Genomic DNA, 19,499 nt, shown 5'->3' with positions numbered 1-19,499 from the left:
TCAGTTGCAAGCAATCAAGACAGTGTCTTTTTAAAAATTGTATTCTATTTATTGCTCTTACATATTTATACACTCAAGGCTTCCAGTGTGTTTGTAAAACATGCCATACTTATTCTCCTAGCTTATTTATGCATCAGCATTTTACATTTTACAACAGTGCTTTACTCAGATTTATTCTGTCACTCATCCTTAAAGCTTAAGAGTAAACCAAAATTTAGTCAGGACATAATATGCTTAAGACCTGGTTTAAAAAACTGCACCCAATACAGACAAAATGACAATACATTTGATCATTATCCAAGCATTTTAACTTACCGTGGTTTGCATTTTTGGAATTAAAGTATTATTTATACCAACATTCTTTAACATGGGATCTAAACAGATAGCAGAGCCATATTGCTAGAACTAAGTTCAACACTTCTGGATGACAACTGATTGGGGAGAGTGACTTGTACACATAGCTGCTTAATATATTAATCTTCTGTGGAAATGACGGTGTTGTTTGACTACATCAATATGGTCCAGCTGATAGGTACTATTTACTTGTTAATTTCTAGAATTAGGTTGCACATTTGTAATTACACACAGAGAGAAACATAATAGATTTTGTTTTAGCAAATGTAATTCAACAGCACAAAACTGAAATATTCCAGAAAATTTATAAAGGATATAACTTGCATAAAATGCAGTATGGATTGCTACTATAGATTCAAAAATGATTTAAATAAACATTAATTTACCGACAGCTCTTTTAAACATTTAATAACAGGTCTTAGTAAGCATTTTTTAAAAACTCAAGTGAGGTTCATTTCACTTAAAAAAAAAAGATGTCCATCTGGAATTAAACGGAAACTTCAATGAAATGTGCAACGAATTTGCTGTTCAGCCTCAACAGTCACTGTATCAGTTGGGCATATCTCCAATAGTACAATCTATTTATGTTAAATCATGTATCAAGAAGATCTGTTGTATTGTCATTATCGCTGGCCACAAGAACTTCTCTGTTTTCGTAAGTCCAGAAGCCATTAAGATCAATTAAAATACTGGTAACCGTGTCTCCTTGACTACTATTGATTAAATCTTGAAGTGAAATCTTGTAAGGATCCTTAGGTTTTACCATATCAAAGATTTCATCCTAGAAAAAAAATAAAATTTAACAATTTACTTATAAGAATCTCATGTATAAGCTTATATGCCTATAAAAAACAAGTTACCGTAAATGCTGGCGTATAAGACGACTTCCGCGAGCGCTGAAATCGGTGCCAAAGACGGGGGTCGTCTTATACGCCGAGTCGTCTTATACGCCAGAAATACTGGTAGTTTCCGGCGTATAAGACGACGTTCTAGGAATGCGGCCCGGCTATAAAGACGGGGGTCGTCTTATACACCGGGTCGCCTAATACGCCGGCATATACGGTATATAATCAAGCTAAATGTTCTCTTAAACCTTTTTGTTCTTCTGAACAACCAAAGACTATATAGCACAAATACAATGTGTAGTAATATGCAATAAATAAGATGATCTGGATGGAAATATATAAGCTCCATTAGTAAGTTGGCAGGGGATAAATAATTTTTTAACTGCAGACCACTGAGATAACAGAAGGTTCTTAGGTAGATGCCTCTTTGATTCATTAAAAGTATAAGAAGGGATAAGAGGTATGACAACCAGACTTGCAAGATTCTGATAGCTAATCTCAATAAAAATAAATCAGCCTTTCTGTGGAGGTGATTACCTACTCTGCACCCAACTGGATTATTGTAATGCATTCTACATGAAGCTGCCCTTAAAGTCAATCCAGAAGCTACAAATGTTACAAAGTGAAATTGGAAGCAGTAATAGGCACCCCCCAGTATGCCTATTGTCATCACTGCTTTGTGAACTGCATTGATTGCCATTTGGTTTCTGGGTGCAATTCAAGGCGTTAGTTGTTACCTACAAAGCCCTTTATGGCAGGAAGCCTGGATATCTGAGGAACCACCTATCTCCAATAATTTCTGCTTCCCTGGTATATACTGGCAGAATTGGTATGCTCTAGGTCCCCTTACCTACGTGGTTATATTTGTTAATGGTTTTCACTATTTTGCATTTGTATCTGTAAGCTGCCCAGAGTCTATGGGAGCGGGAAACTATAATAAACTTAAAGAAATAATTACCTTATGTAGTAAGTTTAACTTCATATTTTTAAGATACTATAATTTGAATAAATATAACCAGAATGCAACACTGAGAAAACTATTTCTGCTTATGCAATAAAATCAACATTATGTAACATAAGATATGCATATACCAATATACAGTATATGTAACCATATTGCTGACTATCAGAGAAGTATTTCAAAAGTAAGTTCATTAAGTATTGCACACAAATATATTTTCATCAGAATTCTAACCTTCACATCTTGAAAAGAAACTGGATCTTGTCCATGGATTTTCATTTGTTCTTGAATAGCCTACAGGGACAGAGATGAAGGAGATGAATAACATTTTAAAAATGAGGATATTTTTAAAGATGAATTTATTATGTATATAATGAAGTAAGCTTAATTAGAATTGCCATAGTTGCGCAATTTTGCAAAGATGCAAAAATATATAGGTAGCAAGTACTGTAGTAATGGTGATGGATCATTTGCACTATTGAATGAGCATTGGACATAGCATTTTATAATATTCTATACAGGAAAGCTAGTATTAATTATCTGTTCATAATAGTTAAGGGACCTAGATGTCCCACTACTAAGAGATTTAAGTGGAGACACAACAGAGTAAACTTGGAATTCAAAGCATATACGGGCAATATTAATGATAATTGATTCTGGCCAATATGAATTATTTGGAAAGCTGTGGACCTGTGTTAGCTTTATCCAACTCCTTTCAGGAATAGCATGGGTTACATTCAGGTCTTGTACTACAAAATATGCGATCAATTTTACCAAGATAAAAAAGACAGACCATCTGCTCAATCTATTTGCAATCATTCTCAACTCTTAGCCCATTAAAAAAAGAACTTAGAGCAGCATGTCTCATTGTTAAAATAAGCCTTTAGCCTCAAAATTTAAGCCTAACTATTATGTGTAGGCTGGCAGAGAAAAATAATTGGAATATGAAGGGCCAAAGTGTTGTTTATTACAGAGGAATTAATCTGCTTCATGCTGCTAAAACAACCATACTTCCTGATGCAGTTTAAACCTGCACAGCATTTATTGTAAAGGCTTTGAAAAGGTTCCAGAGGTTGGGGGGAGGTGGAGGTTGACAGTAAAAACCTTTGACTGAATTAGCCTATTCTTGGATAATTCACAATGTAATATTTTTGTTTAGTAGCCACCAAATTGGAGGAACAATATTAGATAACATGCTGGGGGGGATTGGTGGGGTGGTATAGGTTCTACAAATAATAATTAAGGCTGCTTAATTATTTGACTCTTAATAAAATGGATTAATATCTTAATGTGATTTTAACAGTAAAACCATTCATTATCACAATTTCCAAAAGGATTGCTTATTAATAAGGAATATTTCATTTGCTGAAAATAGAAAAAAAGATTAAGTCAACTAACATTTATATTGATCTTGTGAAGGCTAAGATAGTATTTTCAGTCTTAAAATTTACTGTATACTGATAGAGCTCTGTGAAACTGTTGATTTATTGATTAGTGCAGCTTGTGAAATACTTGTTTTGCTGAGATTAGTAAATATCATCTGTAAATTTTGTTAATCTGAATTATTTCCCAGTTCAAGTCAGCAAAACAAATTAAAAAGGGCATTTTAAAACTTACGGCTAAAAGTTATCATATAATTAGACAGCAATTTAAGCTTTTCTATCATGGCAGTAGCTAAAAAAACAGTCTATTAACCATTAGAGGTTATTAGCAAGTCTTTCCTTAAAAGAAGCTGGGTTTATTAATTCTTTAGAAAAACTCATCTTTAATTATAAGCACAGCAATATGGTACCATAATGTAAGATGTTCTGTAAATAATTCTGATTTTTTTTAATGTAAAATTTTAAATGTGTGTATTTTTGACAAAAGCCTTGTAATAAATAGAGGTACTTTAAAGCAATCACCAGCTGGTTTCTAAGTACAAGCACAATGGTTACAATAATAGATGTACAAAAGAATGACCTACCTTCACAAAAAGGGACTTACCCTAAAAAAATAATTAAGGGAAAAGACATTCAGGTATCCTTTGTTCTCTATATCAAGCAATTTGAAAATATACTGCAAAGCTGCAGGTTCCTTTCTGTTTTCTAATGCAAGTACAAAGTCCAAGTACGTCTTATAGTCCTAAAAGCAGATGCAATCATATTTATTATAGTCCTCTTTTTAAATTGATTTTGCAAGCAAACCATAATTGGTGACTATTTCCTTGTAGGTGAGCAGTTACTTTTTAGTGAAAGTCAGCATGAAATAGAAATGGCCACTGAAGGGGGAAAAAGTGAACAGAAAATGCTTTTTTTAACTGGCTAAGCAACATCCCCATAGATTTCTATCAATGCTACAAGAGAGCTGCTCAGAATTCAAATTAAAGAAACAAATGTGTACACAGTAGGTTAATCTATTGCTATTTGTCATTCCACTGATGAAAGTTAAAACAGTTGTTAGGCTAGGACAATTTTAAAAAATTGATTAGGAAATCTGCTAATTTTTTTTTAGCATTTAAGAATCATTATTGTTAATGGCAATGGTTCTGCAGTAACCAGATTCTAGTCTCATATGAGCTTAGAATAAATTCTCTAGCAGAAAGTGAATACATTTTTAAAAGTCCTAAAAACCATGTAGATTTCCTATTGTATGTCACAATCATTCTCTGTAAGATATGCTCTTGGAGTTAATAGGAATCAAAGTCCAAAACTCCATCTAGAAAATTAAAAGTATGGTATATATTAAAAGGAAATTATATATTCTACTTTAGATATTATGCTTGTATATTCATGTCAGTTACTTTCAGGATTATAAATTGTTCACTGTTTCTGGTTTTGGCAGAGAAAGAGAAATAATGAAGAACTCACTGTGCTCCCTTCACAATGAGATTTCTTCTTCTCATTAAGAATGCAAAGTCAGTTATGAAAAATACCATGTGTGGGGTTCAGCTGCCAGTGAAATGTGAATGTTTCTTTCATTCTATTTAGTTAATATGCATTTTATGTTACAATCTTAGAAACTAAGGAGATCAATTAAAAGAACAAACATTGTTTCATGAAGCACAGTATACTAGTGCTATGTTTGTGTGGAATACCATTTCTCCATCGTAGGTCAGACACTCCTGGAAGACCCGATCCAAAAAGATGTTGGTTAGTGTTCCTGTTCCATATCGAGACAATTCTTCTTTGCTAAGCATGCCATTGTGATCTTTGTCAAGATTTAAATATTGGCCTGCAAGATGGGAAAAGGGGGGAAATATGAAAGGGAGAAATGCATTTTCTGTACCATTTTACACTTAAAAGATAAAGAGGAAAGATGTGTAATAAGCAAGCTGTATTCAAGTTTCATGGTATAAACATATATGACATATATCATTTTAGATTTCTACAGTAAAAAAATCCTAATTTTCATCAAATGCACGGAAAACAATATTTTTTTTCTTGAGAAGTTTATAAAGATCAGTTATGAATGTTAGAAACCCATGTAATAAAACAAAAGCTGTAGGAGCAATATTTACTATTCACCAGTGAGGCTTCCTAGCCAGCAAGCTGTGCTCTGTTCAAGAAGCAACATTCCAAGAAGTTCCATGTACTACCACATTTTAATCTGCTCTGGTTATTTGCACTCATTGAATACGCTCAGCCCTGGTTGCTTAATCAGGTATTCAGGTATTCTGCCCATTAAGATTTCTTTGTACTTACGCAAAATAGCACCCAAAGAAGAATTAACAGTAGATTTGGTGGACAAAACCCCAAGGTTTATTAGATTACTGTATAAAAGTTTCAGAATTATGTCTGGCTGACATCTCCAAAGGAAAGAAAAGATGCTATTACCAAGAATACAGGCTGGAAGATGGATGTTGTTTTGCAAAATCACCTTGGACCAAAGAGAAGTCATGAGATAACCCACTAGCATTCCAGTTGGCTGCTCCTCATGAATAAATTACAGAAATGGAAGGTTTTTCAATTAGCTTAGGAGCTGGGTTGAAAGAGGCCTATCCCTTCTTTTGGGATTATAAAATAAAAAGAGACTAAATTGATGACTACACGCAGAGGACTATCTGTAGCATATCTTTTGTTATGTAGAGTCTGACAATTAGATGCATTCTTTAACAATGAACAAAAAGCATTTCCACAATGGTCTGGTCTCTTTAGCTTAGTTCAAATTTATGCCAAGACACTTTTGTCAAAGATAAAAATAATAAAAATACAAATATAAGAAAGCAACTGTCCCCTTTGTCCATTTAAAAAATTCTTAAAAAGTTTTTTGCAGAAAATTCTTGAATCTTTAAATCTTCAAAGTTTCTTTTCACTTTACAATCCTGAAAGAAGTTTAACTCACAGAAAAGAATTTTATCTCTGCCTATGAAGGGAAGGAAGAGTAGGCTACTCAGCCTCTTGGCATTCTCGCAGATAAATTATTTCTCAAAGTGATTAAGAAATGAGGATAGAGATGAGCATATTGTTCATGTAGGTTACACCACAGTTGTGAATGAAGATGGAGTTCAAGGACTCCTGGCTGCTCCACCCTCAGAACCCATAGGCTGCTTGGTACCCTTTGGAAAGTGAGTGCATTAGGATGGAGCCTCCTGGCCTGCAGTGAGGCTGAGGAGCAAAGGGTGTGGGAAAACAGGCCCGAGGGCTTCCTGGAGCAGGAAGTGGAACACAGCATGCCTCAAGATGGGGAAGCCTTTGAGGCATACTGTGTTCCATTGAAGCCTGAACCTGTGCTAGCCTCCCATGGTCTCTCCCACCCAAGACAGCATGTGCTTTGCTTAACAACCCACACAGTTGCTTAATGACAACACTGGGAAGAGCAGGTATGGTGGTCATTAAGCAAGGTGATCATGGTGCCTCATTTAATGATCGTCACAACTTGTGACTATAATGGGCAGGCTCCATTAAGGACATAAATGTACTGAATCAGATTGACTTTTGTTGCTATGGTGATATGGACTGTTGCAGCTTGAAGGTACAGAGAAAGGGGAATAAAAGAGAAATGTGCCTTGTTCTTTTGCTTGTTTGAAACACTCTCACTTTTGGATTATAACAACATAATGGCAATTACAAGAAAAACAGCAAGAGAGGGTAGGAGTAGATCGTTATGGCAGCCTCCAGAGAAAATAGTTATACAAGATTTGTTTCAGAAATTATCTGAACAAATGGGAAATAAGCTTTTGACAAAAAAATGGACGAAAGACTGGTAAAGATGAAAGAGAAGATGAAACAAGAAGTATAAAAGATGTAAAATTGTATATAGATTCTAGAGAGGTAGAACAAATCATCAATAAAGTGGAAATTTTAGAGAGTAAGAATGAAGTTCTAAAGAGCTGAAAATAGAATTAGGTAATCTGGCTTTTTAGAATTGAGAGAGAAAGATTTTTGTTTGCTATTCTACATGTCTATGAAGATATTAGAAAAAGGATTATTAAAATTTGGCCCAGACATAGGCAGAAATTGGTAATATTTATAACAAGAAATGTTCCAAGAGATGTTTTAGTGCATTTTTTAGAAAGAAGACAAGGGGGCAAATTCTGCAGCAGCATTTCAATACAATCTTGGAAATGGATATTAGAAATTTTTTTTGAAAGAAATTTCTATCCAAATTTTATGTAAGAGGAAAGAAAATACATTTTGGGCTGAAAAATTAAAACAAACAAACAAATCAAAATTGAGGGGATGTGAATGTAAAAATTAAAAAAGAGACATAAGTTAAGGGCTTTTGCTGATGATTTGATATTGCTTTTGGGTGGTTCTTTAAAAAAATTTGAATTATCAATGGTTAAATTAGAGTTTAATGCATTAGCAGGTTCTAAGATTAATAAGCAGAAGAAAAAAATGTTAACAAAAATATGAAAATATAAGATCAAACAATTGATGAATAAAACAGGTTTTAATATTGAAAAGAAGGTAAAATATTTGTATAAAATTATGACAAATATGAACAGTATGTTATTTCAAAATAATTATATTAAAACATGGAATGAACTTTAAAAATATATGTTAAGATAGAAAAAACTACAACTATTATTGTTGGAGAGAATTTCTGTAATTAAAATATATGTTCTACTTAGAATATTATTTTTGTTTTGACAATGGATGCACTATTTAAAAAATGGCAGAGGATATATATAAATCTGTATGGCAAGGGGGGGGGGGAATCCAGGTTTGGGATCATCCCCAAAGATAAATAGTGGTAGCAGAAGGCTGAGCAAGGTACAAAGTAGTAAAAACCAGCACTTCTGGGAAATGGATGAAATTGTCTATTTCCCCCCCTAACTAGATTTTGCTAAAATGACTTCCATTAATTCTGATTAAATCTAGTAATTTATGAGGCCCTCTTTGTGCCATGTAAATGGAAAGTTCATGCAGAAAATATAGTTCAAAACTATTTACATATGCAACGTACCATAAACCCTCAAAGCAGAAGGAGCAGAAAACCAATTTGTTTCTTGACTTTCCTTAGAAAGTTCTTCATCACGTAACTGAATAGATAAGGAAATATTACGTTAGCTATCAACAAATGTAAAGAACAAGTCAAAAGTCAAAAGAATATTTAAAAATATCTACCTCTAGTAAGTCATCTAGGAAGCTGCAGGCTAAAATATCCTGTATTTTTATCTTCCCTGAAAAAGAAAAAATAATGCTTCTTTCACTAGTTAATGACTGTGATATTTTTAGGTTTAAGCAAGGTAACAGCCAAACAATACTGAAAGGAATTCAAAAGAAATAAATCAACATTTTGACCTATCAGTTCAGGTTGTGAAAAATAAGAATGGTTTTAAAATTAATGTTATAAATTAATAAAATTACTAACACTTCAAATTGATTACAACACCATGAAAGTATATTTCTAGGTATTATTTTTATCAAAATATTTATTTTTAACAAGAAAGAAAAATGTTCATGTCATTTAAATAGATTGTGTTGCTGTTATTATTAAGATCCCCTAATATTGGTGAAATTTATTTAGTTTGTTTTTTAAAAAATGTCTGTTTCCTTTTAAACAAAGTATTCTCCAATATTCCTGTACTACATTAAGCAGGGGGAAAATAATTCCATTCACCACTAGATTTCTGGAGGGGGGGATAGTAAATGTCTATTCAATTTTGATGCAGCTTCCTTATTTCTAAAGGTGTAGAACACAATGGGGAATACCTATGTTTGTATTTGGAAAAGTCAGAATTGCTGCTGAAATCAAGACAAAGATGCCAACGAGACCTACTTGAAGGATTAACACAGCAATTACAATCTCATATATTACAATTATCCACAGAGTCAGAACTACTGCAGGAAAGTATCACAGGTAAAGGAACGGTGTAGAATATACAGTTTATTCCATTGCTTGTTATAAATGCTGTTTCTGCAGTGTAACCTGAACCAGTCAATTCCCATGCAAATAACTGCTTCTTCATTTACTTCAATAAGAAAGAAAGCCCTATCTGCATGCAGAGCTCATTCCTAAGTGAAGCAGCTGCTATTGTGATAACAAATGGTAAAACTGAGGGCTTGGGTATCCTATCAAATTCTTGTAAATATATGTACTGAAGCCACAACAGTTCAACTATTTTCTATAAGCATCATCAACAATTTATAATTTGCCATCTCAAAGGTAGTACAAAAATGTGAACAAGAAAATTTTCATCTGTCAATGACAGCTTTAACGTATGAAAAACATGACTGTGATCACTGTGCTCCGCATAAATTCAACCAACTGACAATGATGATTTAGCTATTATATTGCTATAAAATGCATCAGACTAAAAACATACAAGACTAATTAAAAGAAATCCCTTCCTGGCTGAAAGTTTCAGTCAAAAACTAAATTAGTACCAAATCTTTTTTTTTCTATCAATGACACAGGTTTCCAGATTTATGAGCAAGCCTTCATCTCATCAGGAATACATTAATACAGCCAAGAAAAATTGGAAGCCTATTTTCCAATTTTTACTATAGTTTTGCATAATGGCATAATCTAGAGAAACTGAGTTAATCTTCATAGTTTCAATAATTATGATTTACGGAAGCAAGATAATTTCAACCTAGCATCATTAGTTATATTTAAAATTAATCACTGAACAATAATCTTAGCAACAATCTTTTAACCATTTCTTGATAGCTATAGAAAGGAACTGGGTCATATAAACCATAATATATTCAAAGCAGGTATGTATTTGTATAGTTTGGATTCATTATTGGATTCAAATTTTAAAAAAGGAGAATAATTTAAACCTACCAGTTCTGAGAGGATCTAAAAAGAAGAAGAATTTTCTGACAGCAGTGCAAACATAAAATGAGTAAAAGGATTTTTCTAAACCATCCAACTGTGGCAATGTGGGAATTAGTTCCAATATATAATTTTCTAAATCCTAGAAAATTAAACAAGAAAATGTATATTTATACCACAGATGTCATTATGATTAAAGCTGAAACTTTTTACATTTGTCCTATAGTTTGTAGTAGAAATAGACAGAACATCTTTTTTTTTCTCTAGGTGCTTTCATAGTTTTTGTCTCTAAAAAACTGACAACAACTCTATATGGTCCTCTATTGACCCCGCAAGTCACATAATGCACAAACATTATGTATGTGTTCTCTGAAGCATGCACAACTAATGGGGAAGTGTATAGGTTGTCCTCTACTTACAACCATTAGCGGACCATTCGAAGTTACAATGGCACTGAAAGTGATTTACGAGCTTTTTTATATTTATAACCATTGCAGCATCCCCATGGTCATGTGATCAAGAGTCAGATGCTTGGCAACTGGTTCATGTTTATGACAGTTGCAGTGTCCCAGGGTCATGTGATCACCTTTTGTGACCTTCTGACAAGCAAAATCAATGGGGAAGTCAGGTTCACTTAACAACCATATTACTGATTTAACAACTGCAGTGATTCACTAACAACTGCAGTAAGAAAAGTCGTAAAATGGGGCAGAACTTAACTGTGTTGCTTAGCAACAGAAATTTTGGATTCAGTTCTGGTTGTAAGTCAAGGACTATTTGTAATTGTCAAAAATATTTGGCAATGTAGGATTCCATTTGTGAGAGTTGTATCATAGTGTTATCCTGCTTAGTTAAAAAAACTAAGTTAATTCTACAGTCAAGATTTTTTGGAATGCAGAGGGGTTACTTATTACAAATATCAGTCCATAATTAATTAATGTTATGTGAACAATACTCTCCCATAAACAATTATATTAAAATATGATTTAATTTATTACTCAAATTTGTACTGTCACAATTACAGTACTCCTGGTGGCTTACTTGAAACCTTTCTGATTAAATATAAACAGCTGATTATTAAATATGTTCCCTTCAACTGCTCTTTTTGAATGAAGATGAAGACAACAGAAATCATTTCAGTTACATTAGATAAACATATCAATTATTATTCCTCACTTACTGATTCTCTGAGGTAACCTTGTCCAGCTACATCATATAAACTGAGGCCTATTCTTGTCTGGTACAGCCATACTGTGAAGCAGATTAAAAAATACCCAATGGTTTTCCAAACAAGTAAAATAAGGTATAGCAACAAATTGAAAGAACATTAGAAAGATACTGATATTCACAAGTATTCCAACAAAGGCAAACCGGATACTTCCTATTTAAATTAATTACAAATAAAAATCCAAAAATCTGCTAAAGCAAATTCTACAAATTCAAATACCATATGTATATATAGTTGCAGACAGCTGAATATAATCTGGGATTCTTATGTTTCAATTTACAAATTTCTTGAGATCCATTATGATTTCTGCTTTGCTTAACTGAGGACCATCCTGATTTCCCTTAAGATATCCAAAAGACTGGTTCACAGATTATATTTCTATTTTGTTATATAATATATAATTATGTTACATGTGAACCCATTATTATGATCTATACAACAAACCAAAGTTTAACCATCCATAATTTAACTCAATCTGTAAACTTACGCCCATTCTAAGCGGCTGGCCATCTGTCTCTCAGAGGGACACATTTTTTTCTGAAATTTTTCCTTTGCAGCTTCCACCCATACCCAACCTATTTTCAAATTTATTTTTTCTTTTGCTGACTTCTGTCATCATCATCACCACTACCATCATAATTTTCTCCATATTTTTCCAATATTTCATTGGATTAGAAAGAATAAAAATAAAGTGAAAATGTGAATAACAGTCATTATAATTTGCTATTACGCTAACAGCGTAGTGAATGAATAACTGTATTGAGTTAGCAATAATAATGAAGTATATCAAGATGATGATGTGATTAATAATTACGATAAATTTAATATTAACACGTATTAGATTATGATTAAAACAGAAAATCATGGACAATACTGACTATCACTCATTTTGGTCTACTTATCCAGCTACTTATCCAGTTTTAAGAAAATGGTTCTCAACACAGTTTAAACAGAATGCAGTCCCAAACCTACTATATGGAATATAATAATATAATCTGCATTATTATAGATATTGTCACAATGGATCAAAAGGACTCACCTTTTCTCATTACATAATTGAAAAACTGCATGATAGATATTCTTCCATAGGGATCATTATGAAGTAATTTAGCAAAAATTTTAGCTGTGAAGAATTGCCTGTGAAACATAAATTTAGTACTCAAAATTTGAAGATTTAATGTCTTTGTAGATCGAATCAGTTATATAATGAATAATGGAATAAATAACATAACAGAAATTTGTATTCTAAATATATTTCTGATATTCTGATGCAACTTGAGGAGAAAATTTATCAATCCACTTAACTTCATACAACTATCTGTACTTAATACACTTTTCCCACAATTTATGTATAACTTGAAATTGTTCATCCTGTTTTCCTTTGATATATTAACCTATCCTAAACAGATCGTACAATCTATCAAATATTCACTGTTAATTACAAGTAGCCCTTATATTTAGCAACCATTCAAATTATGACAATAATAAACGAGTAGTTGTTATGACCAGTCCTCAAGTTCTTACTATCCCATTACCTCTGTGGTCACATGATCACAATCTGAATACTTGGCAACTGCCCTGCATTTGTGACAATTATAGTGTCCCTCAGTCACATGATCGCATTTTGCAACCTTGCTTGAGTTTTACCCACCTGGGCACCTTTGCGCACTGTCCCCGAATCTTAGCAATAGCAATAACACTTAGATTTATATCCCGCTCCATAATGCTTCACAGCATTCTCTGAGCAGTTTAGAAAATCAGCATATTGCCCCCAACAGTCTTGGTCCTCATTTTACTGATCTCTAAAGGACAGAAGACTGAGCCAACCCTGGGCCTGTCAGGATCAAATTCCAGATTGTGGACAGAGTTAGCCTGTATTACTGCATTCTAACTACTGTACCACAAGGCTCCTCAGTCTTGCTGAGCTCACACTGCCCACCACCCACGTACCCTCCCTGAGTTTTTCTGTGCTCACATTGTGTCTCTCTACTACCTGTGCATCCTCATACACCCTCCCTGAGCATGGTTGAGTTCAGTGTCTCCCCAGCCGCTCATGTACCCTCTCCCACCCCTGCTCACCTGTTAGCAGCTATCTGAAGCCCCACATGCTTGTGTCTTCTCGGCCACCTGTGGATCCTCCTGTTCCCACTCTCACCCAGTAGCAGCCACTTATCTGCCTGTTAGCTTGATTGTGAGTCACCTGAGATTTTCAACTTCCTACCATCTTTCCAACTGACTTTGGTTGTTGGAAGCTGGCAGGAACTTGTGGGGAGAGCCTTGCTTAATGAACCACAATTCTCACTTAAATGAAATGGGGACTGCAAGGATTGACATTATTAAGTGAAGTGATCACGTAATAACATACTTTATAATTGCATTGCTTAGTGATTGAATTGTAATCCTAACTTCCATAGTAAATCAAGGACTACCTGTATTCAAGTTCTGAGCTAACAAATATTGGCTGTATACAAAATATATGCACAATCATGCCCTTGACCAACAAGCACACAACAAACATTACTATAAGCGCTCCTTAAACATTTGTCCATTAATATATAAGGAAATCTAAAATGCTCAACTAAACCATTCATTATATCTCATATATTCTAATGCATGCTTTCCTTTCATCATAAAGCAACTTCATGACATTCAACAGATAATTTTTATAATCACCCAAAACATTATATAATTACATATTTATACTATTACATGCTTTCTCTGAATTAACAAACATGTAGGAATTTTCTTTTTCAGATTCATTTATTTCCCAATGACCTGCCAGAATCTATTCTGTATGTCTACTATTAGACATAAAACTACACTTTATCTCCCTCAAAATTGCTCATCTTTTAGCTAGAGTTCTGCCAAAGACGTTTACTCCCTCCTTCATTAAATCTCAGATCTGAACCTAGACATAACTAAAACACTAGACAAATCAGGCTCCTGTAAGTATCTCAAAATAAACATCTTACTTGCACTTGGATCCAGCTTTTTCACCAACTTTCAAGAAGTTTTCATAGTTAATCATTGCTTCATCCCCCATCATAGGTGGTGTCTGATGTTCATCCAAGAGAAACCACAAATTCTTAAAAAGGAAATTTAAAAATGACAAGAGAAATACCACTTAGTGGACAGTAAAGTTTCCAAAATATTGATCTGAAATTAAGTTATATTTTCAGTTTTTTCATACCTGCAATTCTTCATTATCTAGCAATTCTCTACTTTTTCTCTGCAAAAAGACAGCTCTAGATTCTTCTCTTAATTTTTGTAACAATATTTCATCTTCTGCTGGCAGCTAAAAAAAAAAAGAATTGTAATTTGTAACACAAGTATATTTTGAAACTTATTTACATAAATGTTATTTGTGCTACAAGAATTGTAGAAATACAGTGAATGTTTCCTTCCTTCCTTCTTTTCTTCCTTTTTCATCTTTGGCTGTCTTTTGCCCCTGCCTCATTATCCATTATTACTAATTAAGAACAAAGAATAATTGCCATTTGATAGTACTTAGATTCTTCCATGCATCTGTCAATAGTTACCCCAATGTGTTTCTATAATCCAATAAGTCTCCCTTTATAGTCAAGGTTTTTTTTACTGGTTTAAACAGAGAACAGTGTTGAAAAGTAAAAATGTAGAGAAAAAGAAAATAAACAGGAAGTTAGATATTATCACTTCCATTAAAGTATACCTAAGGAGTCTAAACTTATAACACAAATAAACAAGATTAGCATCCGTTTTTTGTGTCTATTACACCTAAGTTCTCCTCTGTTGCCATTGCCATTTGTCTTGCAACTTAGTTTTTTAGCCAAATGCTTCATCTTGCCATGTGCAACTCCCTTATGAAGCTCTTCTTAAATTAAAACATTGCTATTCACAAAAGAGCACAAATGTCATGTTCGTGGTCTTCATTCCTTCTTATTTGATCAAACAGGCATTCTAGCCTCTGATAAATAATTTGGTGGATAAATTATTTGAATGGAGTTGGACTCTAACTGAAGAATACCAATAGAGAGGACTAGGGCTTTGTCCTGTGAAATGAACTATGATCATTTTGATCCCGAGTGTCTTCTTTAGTGTCAGCTCCACCACCTCCTAGTTGTATCCATAACACCCATGGCTAGTTAAGGCCTCTCATGAAATAACAAGATTCAAGCAGGAATCAACACTTGAATGGAATGGTCCGTTACCGCTTAAAGAATCTAGCTGCAACCTCTGCACAAGAAGCATTTCCTTGATCCAACTACATTAATAGTTACACTGATCTCCAACTTGTGCTTTTAAGGCCCTGCAACTCCAAAGGAGCAAACTATCTGGACCCTTGGAAGTCAGGGTTAAGTTCAGAGTTCACAATCAACTTCATTGCTTGTGCTTGTGGATAATCTTTGGAGTGGGTTTCTTTTAATGAGTTCATTAAAATGAGGTTTCATTGAATAGTAGTACTGCCTCATATTAGATGATGAAAGATGAAAGTGTTAATATACTTTATTTATTTACCCACTTACAGTGATTCTGGGTGGCCTACAATATGATAAAAATTCTACAAGACTATTAAAAATAGAGAAATTAAAAAGAAAAGCTAAAAACCAAGATGATGGGTGATCTGGAGGTGGGGATTTTCTCTATCCAATCAACCACCCCCAATGTAGCAGGCCCCAGCCAAGTTTTCAAGTTCTTCCGGAATGCTTTCCCTTCTAATGGGAGGGCATTCCAGAGGGCAGAGGCCACAGCAAAAAAGGCTCTTCTCCTGGACCCCACCAGCTGAACATTCTTTGGCAGATGGGATCCAAAGTAGTTTCCACTGGAATGAGTGGGGTGAGCTAGTCCCTTCAGGATGAGACGGCTCGTCAGACACCCTTGTCCCTTGTCATAAAGGGCTTTATCGGTAATAGCCAGCACCTTGAATTGGACCCTTGAATTTATACAATAAAATATCACAAACCTTTATGTGCAAGACCATTACAGTTTTACTGGACATGATACAACTTAGCTATAGAAATAATGTATTGTTTTTGTGAACATAGAATCCCAGTCATCATAACTGAAATAATTCTCCTCCTAGTAAAAAAAAAAAACCAGTTGTGTATAGCATTGTAGATAATTCTGTATCTATAGAAATCAGTTTTAAAATTTTTTATCTAAAAATATTGTTCTAGTATCTTACTTTTGAAGAAGCTGAAATTTCTCTGATATGTTTTGACTATTTGTATCAAAACAAGCAGCTTATTCCTGCAGCTTTTAAAGATCTGAAGCTTTAGAAACTTGAGACCAACTGAAATAGTACTCTAGTTTTTATATGATTTTAATTATATACTTGGTTGCTTATTCTTTTTGTTAAACTGTTTTACTATAAAAGTTGTGTGCATTTTAAAGACCTTAGATAGAGCAACACTGAAAACCTACCCTGTAATAAAATCGTGGTATGTTCACATAAGAGGTACTGGCACTTTTTCTACCTCCTTTCCATTCCAGGTAGTATTTTGTAAACAACTCCATCTCTTCATCCTTCAATTCTTGGTCGCTCTTTTTAGCTACATAACACAAAACAGAGTATATTACCATTTATATAGCCTACTTTGTAAAACAAATTTCTGTATGAAAAGTAATTTTGATTTGAATCCCATGTACTGATTGGAAACATCTTTCTCTATGTTCAAAGAAATGTTCATAAAATCTTTTCATGCTAAGAGCATATGAGACCCAGGGGAGAGGGCAGAAATAGGCTTAAGGCTTAGGGGAATCTGGTGGGTTGAGAGATGGGAGGGTGTTGCAGTATCATGTGGTCATAAAAGCAAATGATTGCAGTGGCCATAATTTCAAAATGGGGCTGTAACTTTTTTTTGGGGGGGGGGGGCATCTGTAGAACTTCGACCAGTCATAAGTCACGGACTTGTTGCTTTGCTGCTGATGGTTGATTCTAAAAGACAAGAAGCTATCTACCATTTGAATATCTTCACTCTCAATTGTAAGGCTGTTTGTTGTACTTTTTATAATTAATTTGGTCTTCCTTATATTTAATTTTACTCCCATTTTTTCCCCTTTGGTCCTTAGTTTTATTATTTTAGCTTATAGATCTTTTGCATTTTCAGCTATCAGGATCATGTCATCAACATAGTAGAGGTAATTTATGTTTCTTCCTTCAAATTGAATAAATAAGGAGAGAGGATGTAACCTTGTTGCAGTCCTTTGTCAACTTGGAACCAGTCTGTTTCACTATGTTCTGTCCGTATTGTGGCTGCCTGACCAGTATATAAGTTTATCATGAGGATAATGAGATTTTTCTGAGCTTGATGTGGTCATCACAATCAAAAGTCTTTCTATAATCAATGAAGCACACAAAGTTTTTTTGGCATTCTTTGGTCTTCTTCTCAATTATCCAGCGTATATCAGCAATAATGCCCTAAGCTCCTCAGTCTTTTCTAAAGCCAGCTCAAACATCTGGCATATCTTTTTCCATTTACGGTTCTGCATCAGATGATCCTAAGCAGTCTTCAGCTAGCATGTGAAATTGTATGATAGTTTGCACACTCTATTAAGTCTTCTCTTTTCAGTATTGGATTGTAGATTGACCTCCTCTGTTTGGTTTGTCAGCATGGCTTGCATAGAACCTTGACAGATTCTTTTTCTGCTGCTTGCTGTATCTCAGTGGGTAGGCCAGCAGTTCCTCTGCCTTCTAACTTAGGAATGACTGAATTTAATAGAATAACAGGGTTGGAAGGAACCTTGGAGGTCTTCTAGTCCAACCCCTTGCTCAGGCAGGAAACCCTATACCATTTCAAACTCTTGTCCAGTCTCTTCTTAAAAACTTCCAGTTTTGGAAAATTCACAACATCTGGAAGCAGGTTGTTCCACTGATTAATTGTTCTAACTGTCAAGAAATTTCTTCTTGGGTTGCTTCTCTCTTTGATTAGTTTCCATCCATTGCTTCTTGTCTTGCCTTCAAGTGTTTTGGAGAAGAGCTTGACTCCCTCTTCTTTGTGGCAACTCCTGAGATATTGGAATACTGCTATCATGTCACCCCTCATCCTTCTCTTCATTAAACTAGACATACCCAATTCCTGCAACTGTTTTTCATATTTTTAGCCTTCAGTCCCCTAATCATCTTTGTCTTTTAGTACTAGACTAGAGGTTCTTGTGAAAAGGGAATATCTTCCAGGGTACCCTAGATGTTGACATCTCTAGTGTATAGTCTATCTCTCCATGAATCACTGGTCTGTTCCACATAAGCTAACCTAAATCTTGATCAGCAATTTGCAGCTCATTGCATTATACAAACCCAGCACAGGTAACAACTTAGTGTGATGTGCCGTTCAATAAACTATGCTTGGCAAAACAAGGGTTGTTTATAGCAGGGCCATTACAGCACAACCTAATCTCCTACCTCACAGGGCTTTGTTGGACTTTCTATCTATATTGTCCTTTCTCGATGGATGATTCCTAGGACTGACAGAGGCCAATGAAGTAAACTAAATCTTATTTTCAATAGATAGTATTAAATTTCATTTATTTTGAAATAACAGAGCCTAAAAATCGCGCAAAGGCTACAAAAGCATTTCTCTTCTCCCTCATATTCCGAGAGAGGGCAGGTAGCGCGTTACATCGAGGCAAAGCTAGAGGAGCGAAGCGGGCAGTCCCGACTCTCAGCCAACCCCTCCCCGTTTAAAAGACCCTCCCCAGTCAGGTGCACCGGCCTAAAATTCCCTCCTCACTCACAGTCGCTACTGACGGCCAGCCGGCTTTTCAGTGCCTGCTTCCAGTCCATCTTCCGTGACGTTCCCGCTTCAATCAAGTAGGACGCTTCCCCCGCTAACCGTCATCACCATGGGCAACATCCGGGAAACGGCGAAGCCGTCATATAATCCCTCCTCCTCTTCCTTCTCAAGTTTTAGCCCCCCCCCCCAAGAGA

At 34.7% G+C, this 19,499-nt stretch overlaps 1 protein-coding gene across 1 annotated transcript; it reads right to left on the bottom strand.

The window, feature by feature from the left end:
• Positions 1–27: 27 nt before the first annotated feature.
• Positions 28–19,471, bottom strand: PPP2R3C (protein phosphatase 2 regulatory subunit B''gamma). Its single transcript, XM_039351838.1, has 13 exons — positions 19,307–19,471; positions 16,997–17,124; positions 14,787–14,891; positions 14,569–14,681; positions 12,636–12,733; positions 11,549–11,619; positions 10,378–10,510; positions 8,712–8,767; positions 8,551–8,626; positions 5,237–5,373; positions 4,147–4,284; positions 2,395–2,454; positions 28–1,135 (listed from the first exon to the last, which is right to left on the bottom strand). Exons 1-13 carry the CDS (start codon positions 19,353–19,355, stop codon positions 947–949), a joined length of 1,353 nt encoding a protein of 450 aa, XP_039207772.1. The 5' UTR covers positions 19,356–19,471; the 3' UTR covers positions 28–946.
• Between the last annotated feature and the right edge of the window lie 28 nt (positions 19,472–19,499).

Source organism: Crotalus tigris, unplaced genomic scaffold, assembly GCF_016545835.1.
Source record: "Crotalus tigris isolate CLP2741 ecotype Arizona unplaced genomic scaffold, ASM1654583v1 scf7180000018371.15429387391:27106975, whole genome shotgun sequence".
Classification (NCBI taxonomy): Eukaryota; Metazoa; Chordata; class Lepidosauria; order Squamata; family Viperidae; genus Crotalus; species Crotalus tigris.
Note: the sequence above shows the minus strand (reverse complement) of the source record. Positions and strands in the feature narration are given on the sequence as shown.

Coding starts and splice junctions, on each gene's coding strand:
- PPP2R3C (XM_039351838.1), bottom strand. CDS start 19,355: ATGGACTGGAAGCAGGCACTGAAAAGCCGGCTGGCCGTCAGTAGCGAC. Junction 11,620..12,635: donor CAATTATGTAATGAGAAAAG/GTGAGTCCTTTT, acceptor TCTGCTTCACAG/TATGGCTGTACCAGACAAGA. Junction 4,285..5,236: donor TGACCTACGATGGAGAAATG/GTATTCCACACA, acceptor ATCTGCTTTTAG/GACTATAAGACGTACTTGGA.